Genomic DNA, 7,500 nt, shown 5'->3' on the forward strand with positions numbered 1-7,500 from the left:
TTTAGTGTGTGTTTCACTCCAAAGCTATTTTATAGTGTGTGTTTGTGTGTGTTTCACTCCAAAGCTATTTTATAGTGTGTGTTTATGTACTCCCTATCCATCTGCCTGTATTTTTCCTCAACTCCTTGAAGTACACTCCTAAGTTACATTGAGGAGTCTAGTTGACTGTCAGGTTACCAAACACTGGTATGGCCATGCCTTACCTCACACCATTGATACATTGCATGACATTGTCTTTCCTGTCTCCACCAAAACGTCTTCTCACCATACGGTACTTCCTGTCTCACTGTCCAGTTAATAAACCATGGGCATAAATGAACGCTGTGGGTTGCGCCCAGCGGGGGTGGTTGCCGTAGCGCCCAGCCTCTGATCTCCCTTTCTGTTTGAACTCAGCGTCGTGCGATAAGGAAGCAGAGAACACATCATTTACTCAACACAGAGAAGCAGCAGGGACAGAGATGGAGCATGACTGCTGTACAAATAGCACCTAGTCTGTGTCTGCCAGTGTCACCAGACCAGGGACAGAGCCCTTTTTCTGTGTGTATGCATCTCTGTGTGTGTGTGTGTGCCTGTCATTCGTGTGTCCTTGTCATCCTTGTGTGTGTGTGTGTGTGAGTGCCTGTCATGAGTGTGTGTGTTTGTGTGTGTGTGTGTGTGTGTGTGTGTGTGTGTGTGTGCCTGTCATCTGTGTGATCGTGTGTGTGTGTGCCTGTCATGAATGTGTGTGTGCGCCTGTCATCCTTGTGTGTGTGTGTGCTTGTCATCCTTGTGTGTGTGTGTGAGTGCCTGTCATCTGTGTGTGTGTGTGTGTGTGCCTGCCTGTCATTCATGTGTGTGAGTGTGCCTGTCATTCGTGTGTGTGTGTGCTTGTCATCCTTTGTGTGTGTGAGTGCCTGTCATGAGTGCCTGTCATGAGTGTGTGTGTGTGTGTGTATGTGTGTGTGTGTGTGTGTGTATGTGTGTGTGTGTGTGTGTGTGCCTGTCATCTGTGTGTGTGTGTGATAGTGTGCGTGTGTGTGCCTGTCGTGTGTGTGTGTGAGTGCCTGTCCTTCGTGTGTGTGTGTGCTTGTAGTGGAGAGGGTGGAGAGGGTGGAGAGGGTAGCAAGTTTTAAGTTCCTCGGCATACACATCACAGACAAACTGAATTGGTCCACTCACACAGACAGCATCGTGAGGAAGGCGCAGCAGCGCCTCTTCAACCTCAGGAGGCTGAAGAAATTCGGCTTGTCACCAAAAGCACTCACAAACTTCTACAGATGCACAATCGAGAGCATCCTGGCGGGCTGTATCACCGCCTGGTATGGCAACTGCACCGCCCTCAACCGTAAGGCTCTCCAGAGGGTAGTGAGGTCTGCACAACGCATCACCGGGGCAAACTACCTGCCCTCCAGGACACCTACACCACCCGATGCTACAGGAAGGCCATAAAGATCATCAAGGACATCAACCACCCGAGCCACTGCCTGTTCACCCCGCTGTCATCCAGAAGGCAAGGTCAGTACAGGTGCATCAAAGCTGGGACCGAGAGACTGAAAAACAGCTTCTATCTCAAGGCCATCAGACTGTTAAACAGCCACCACTAACATTGAGTGGCTACTGCCAACACACTGTCAATGACACTGACTCTACTCCAGCCACTTTAATAATGGGAATTGATGGGAAATGATGTAAATATATCACTAGCCACTTTAAACAATGCTACCTTATATAATGTTACTTACCCTACATTATTCATCTCATATGCATACGTAGATACTGTACTCTATATCATCGACTGCATCCTTATGTAATACATGTATCACTAGCCACTTTAACTATGCCACTTGGTTTACATACTCATCTCATATGTATATACTGTACTCGATATCATCTACTGTATCTTGCCTATGCTGCTCTGTACCATCACTCATTCATATATCCTTATGTACACATTCTTTATCCCCTTACACTGTGTATAAGACAGTAGTTTTTTGGAATTGTTAGTTAGATTACTTGTTCGTTATTACTGCATTGTCGGAACTAGAAGCACAAGCATTTCGCTACACTCGTATTAACATCTGCTAACCATGTGTATGTGACAAATAACATTTGATTTGATTTGATTTGATTTGCTTGTCATCCTTTGTGTGTGTGTGAGTGCCTGTCATGAGTGTGTGTATGTGTGTGTGTGTGTGTGTGCCTGTCATCTGTGTGTGTGTGTGATAGTGTGCGTGTGTGTGCCTGTCATGTGTGTGTGTGTGAGTGCCTGTCATCTGTGTGTGTGTGTGATAGTGTGTGTGTGTGTGCCTGTCCTTCGTGTGTGTGTGTGCTTTTCATCCTTGTGTGTGTGTGTGAGTGCCTGTCATGAGTGTGTGTGTGTGTGCCTGTCCTTCGTGTGTGTGTGTGCTTGTCATCCTTGTGTGTGTGTGTGAGTGCCTGTCATGAGTGTGTGTGTGTGTGTGTGTGTGTGCCTGTCATCTCTGTGTGTGTGTGATTCTGTGTGTGTGTGCCTGTCATCCTTTTGTGTCTGTCTGTCTGTCGTGAGTGAGTGAGTGAGTGTCTGAGTGAGTGAGTGTGTGAGTGTGTGTGTGCATCTGTGCTGAACAGACACAGGGAGACGGCGTGTTCAGATGTATTACAGAGGCTACTACAGCACTGCATCCGGGCCCAATCAGATGACCTTCTATAGTTTCACTGGTCTCCTGTTCTATTGTGTTTGTGTTCTGGGATTATTTATTTATTCCCCACTTGAGGAGAATAGCCTGGGAGATGATTGTGTTTCTGTAGACAGTGGAGGGGCCCCATAGAGGATGAGGGGGGGGCAGGAACCACTCTCTGTAGTGAAGGAATGGGATGGGGCGGGGCAGACATTTGGTAGCAGACACAGGAAAGGGCTACCAAGAGATGAACACACACACACACACATTGCATGATGCGACATGCGGCCTGCCTGTATTGGCCTCTACTCCACTGTGAGCAGCCCTTCACATTACATCAGCCATCACACTGCATGAACAGAAGTCCCTACGGCCCATTTGACCCAGAGGAGACCTGAGGTGTGACCTGAGGTGTGACCTGAGGTGTGACCTGAGGTGTGACCTGAGGTGTGACCTGAGGTGTGACCTGAGGTGTGACCTGAGGTGTGACCTGAGGTGTGACCTGAGGTGTGACCTGAGGTGTGACCTGAGGTGTGACCTGAGGTGTGAGGCAGACGCTGGAGACCGCTTTGCCCTGTCGCCCCTGAGAAGGAGTGTGCCAGCCAATCCAACACACACACTTCATCAACCATGAATGCTGCATGCTTACACTCTCTTATATACACACACACACACACACACACGGAGAGGCATAACTCGTTCCTTTTTGCTGGGTGTGGAAAGCAGAACTCAGACCTGTGTGTGTGTGTGTGCGTGTGACATAATTCTTTGCTCTGTACCTTAAACAAAGTGTGGTTGGTTTGAAGGTCAGTATGAAGGTAGAGAGACGCTGTCATTGATCCAGAACTCCTGTACAGAACACTCACCCCGGGCCTTTTCCCCACTGAGCTGATAAGGGGGGGAGGGCATGTGCAGGTTGCGCTCTCTCCCTTTGCTGCAAACAACACAGACGTGTGTGTGTGTTGTCTGTCTACGTTTCCATGGTGTGTAACTGATACCTGGTGTATAATGTCTAAGACAGACAATACACACACACACACACACACACACACACACACACACACACACACACACACGCACACACTGCATCACTATAGGACGGTGACTCCTAGCTCCAACTCTACTCTTGAACAATCAACCACATCTCAATGTCTCTCCCCTTCACACCCAAATGAACCCCCTCCCTCCGCTTCTTCATTCATTCCTCCCTGAAACCACGGTCACAGTTGTCATGACACATTAACATCCTGTTGTGTGGATGCGTGGCGACGTCTCGCCCATCAGGCCTTTGGGGAGTGTGAGAGGCCCAGGTCTGAGAATGCAACAATACCTGTCTGTGTGTGTGTGTGTGTGTGTGTTTGTTTGTTACATCTCATTCCTCTACACAGCGTGAAATCTGTCTTCAGCGCAGCTCAAATCCGTAATGTTTCTCAAGGTCGACATGTCTCTTTACATTCCGTGCTCGGGAATTCTGTCGGTGTGAGCGTCGCCGACTCCGAATCTCTTGCCCCCTTTCTCTCCCCACTTTCCCTGCTCTCTCTCTTTTCTCTGTCTCTCTCGCTCTCGCTCTCTCGCTGCCTCAGGGACTGTGGGATTTTTAGAATGCATCTCACAACATAGCACAGGCTTGCACACACATCGTGACTAGATAATGACACTCGTTTACAGTTGGTTTGTTCTTTTAAACTCTCCTCCTCTCGTTCTAATGTCTCTGCAGCATTAGACAGACACCAGAGTTCCAGACTCTCTCTCTCTCGTACCTCATGGACTTGCTCTGGCAGATATTCTCACTTCTGTCTTTTATCTGGCTCTGCCGATATCTCCTCTTCTTTCTCTCCCCTTGTCTTGCTCTCCCCTGTTCTCTGTCTGTGCACCTCTGTTATATAAGACACCTCATACTCTTCCCCTCTCTTATCTCCACCTCCCTGCTTTCCTTTCCTCTCCTCTCATCCTCCTCTATCCCCCATTATGGAGTCTCAATGGCATTTGTGAGTGTACAGGTGTAATGGTGAACAAGGGAACCGATGAGACTAAACATGCCATTAACCCTGGGGGAGGATTCAAGTCCATGTGTCTGTCCTTGGACTCAAATACTATAGGTCCGTTCTCTGACCTTTCATCTCTCTGTGTTGCGTTCCAGGCACCTCTCCGGCTCCAAGATGAAGGATCTTCTCAGGATCTCCGTCCCCTTCCTCAAACGAGCCTGTGCCGTCTCTCTCTATGTGAGTATCAACCACAACCATTACAACTAAGACTATGTCGTTATCTCAGTACACTCCTGTTTGGTATAGTAATCATGTTGAAGGATGTGTAGGTTTAAGCACAAGTTTGATGTTATGTTATGGTCCAGTTAACATTGTATAAGTTGAATGTTAAAGCACCGGTTGCATGGTAATGTCCTGCTGTTCACTCCTCCCTCCTGTAGGTGGCGGTCATCATGTCCTTCAGGCTGTGGCTGATGGGTGGCTCCATGCCTCTCTTCTCTGAGCAGGACAACCCAGCCTCCTTCTCTCCTCACCTGCTCACCAGGTTATTCCTAGCCCTATCACAGACATGTCTTTCTTTTATCAGTCTCTGCTGATTTAGCCCTTGGTTCACTCCAGACCAGACTGCCCTTGACCAGCACAAAAACATCCTGTGGCGGACTGCAATAGCAGCGAATAGCCTCCACGATATGCAACTGTTCAGGGAAGTCAGGAACCAATACACGCAGTCAGCCAGGAAAGCAAAGGCTAGCTTTTTCAAGCAGAAGTTCTCATCCTTTAGGTCTAACTCCCAAAAGTTTTTGGACACTGTAAAGTCCATGGAGAACAAGATCACCTCCTCCCAGCTGCCCACTGCACTGAGGCTAGGTAACAGCAGATGTTCTGAAAGAGCTGCAAAACCTGGACCCGTACATATCAGTTGGGCTAGACAATCTAGACCCTTTCTTTCTAAAACTATCCGCCGCCATTGTTGCAACCCCTATTACCAGCCTGTTCAACCTCTCTTTCGTATCGTCCGAGATCCCTAAAGATTGGAAAGCTGCCGCGGTCATCCCCCTCTTCAAAGGGGGTGACACCCTAGACCCAAACTGTTACAGACCTATATCCATCCTGCCCTGCCTTTCTAAAACCTTTGAAAGCCAAGTTAATAAACAGATCACTGCCTATTTCGAATCCCACCGTACCTTCTCCACTGTGCAATCCGACTTCCGAGCTGGTCTCGGGTGCACCTCAGCCACGCTCAAGGTACTAAACAATATCATAACCGCCATAGATAAAAGACAGTACTGTCAAGCCGTCTTCATTGACCTGTCCAAGGCTTTCGACTGTCAATCACCGTATTCCTATCGGCAGACTCAATAGCCTTGGTTTTTCTAATGACTGCCTCGCCTGGTTCACCAACTACTTTGCAGACAGAGTTCAGTGTGTAAAATCGGAGGGCATGTTGTCCGGACCTCTGGCAGTCTCTATGGGGGTACCACAGGGTTCAATTCTCAGGACTCTTTTCTCAGTATATATCAATGATGTCGCTCTTGCTGCGGGCAATTCCCTGATCCACCTCTACGCAGACGACACAATTCTGTATACTTCTGGCCCTTCCTTGGTCACTGTGCTAACTATCCTCCAAATGAGCTTCAATGCCATACAACACTCCTTCCGTGGCCTCCAACTGCTCTTAAACGCTAGTAAAACCAAATGCATGCTTTTCAACCGTGCGCTGCCCTCACCCGCCCGCCCGACTAGCATCACCACCCTGGATGGTTCCGACCTAGAATATGTGGACAACTATAAATACCTTGGTGTCTGGCTAGACTGTAAACTCTCCTTCTAGACTCATATTAAACATCTGCAATCCAAAATCAAATCTAGAATCGGCTTTCTATTTCGCAACAAAGCCTCTTTCACTCACGCCGCCAAACTTACCCTCGTAAAACTGACTATCCTACCGATCCTCGACTTCGGCGATGTCATCTACAAAATAGCTTCCAACACTCTACTCAGCAAAATGGATGCAGTCTATCACAGTGTCACCCGGTTTGTTACCAAAGCCCCTTATAACAACCCACCACTGTGACCTGCATGCTCTAGTCGGCTGGCCCTCGCTACATATTCATTGCCAGACCCACTGGCTCCAGGTCATCTATAAGTCTATGCTAGGTAAAGCTCCGCCTTATCTCAGTTCACTGGTCACGATGACAACACCCACCCGTCGTACACGTTCCAGCAGGTGTATCTCAGTGATCATCCCCAAAGCCAACACCTCATTTGGCCGCCTTTCCTTCCAGTTCTCTGCTGCCAGTGACTGGAATGAATTGCAAAAATCACTGAAGTTGGAGACTTTCATTTCCCTCACCAACTTTAAACATCAACTATCTGAGCAGCTAACCGATCACTGCAGCTGTACATAGTCCATCTGTAAATAGCCCACCCAATCTACCTACCTCATCCCCATACTGTTTTTGTTTTATTTACTTTTCTGCTCTTTTGCACACCAGTATTTCTACTTGCACATCATCATCTGCTCATCTATCACTCCAGTGTTCATCTGCTAAATTGTAATTATTCGCTCTTATGGCCTATTTATTGCCTACCTCCTCATTCCTTTTGCACACACTGTATATAGACTTTCTTTTTTTCTACTGTGTCATTGACTTGTTTATTGGGTTATTGGCTTGTTTATTGTTTACTCCATGTGTAACTCTGTGTTGTTGTCAGTGTCACACTACTTGGCTTTATCTTGGCCAGGTCGCAGTTGCAAATGAGAACTTGTTCTCAACTAGCCTACCTGGCTAAATAAAGGTGAAATAAAATAAAGATAAAATAAATAAAAAGTGTTAAATCAATTTCAATGCTAAAATGCTAAGATACTGTATTGAACT

The 7,500-nt window shown here is 47.5% G+C and overlaps 1 protein-coding gene across 1 annotated transcript in view; it reads left to right on the forward strand.

Annotated features, from left to right (window-relative positions):
* The window catches only part of LOC112216907 (protein O-mannosyl-transferase TMTC1), a 139,193-nt gene that overhangs the window by 49,735 nt on the left and 81,958 nt on the right, over window positions 1–7,500 (forward strand). Inside the window, exons 5-6 of the mRNA XM_042300235.1 lie at window positions 4,777–4,858; window positions 5,062–5,165. Of these exons, the coding sequence (XP_042156169.1) occupies window positions 4,777–4,858; window positions 5,062–5,165 (186 nt within the window). The remainder of the gene's footprint in view (window positions 1–4,776; window positions 4,859–5,061; window positions 5,166–7,500) is intronic.

Source organism: Oncorhynchus tshawytscha, linkage group LG17, assembly GCF_018296145.1.
Source record: "Oncorhynchus tshawytscha isolate Ot180627B linkage group LG17, Otsh_v2.0, whole genome shotgun sequence".
Classification (NCBI taxonomy): Eukaryota; Metazoa; Chordata; class Actinopteri; order Salmoniformes; family Salmonidae; genus Oncorhynchus; species Oncorhynchus tshawytscha.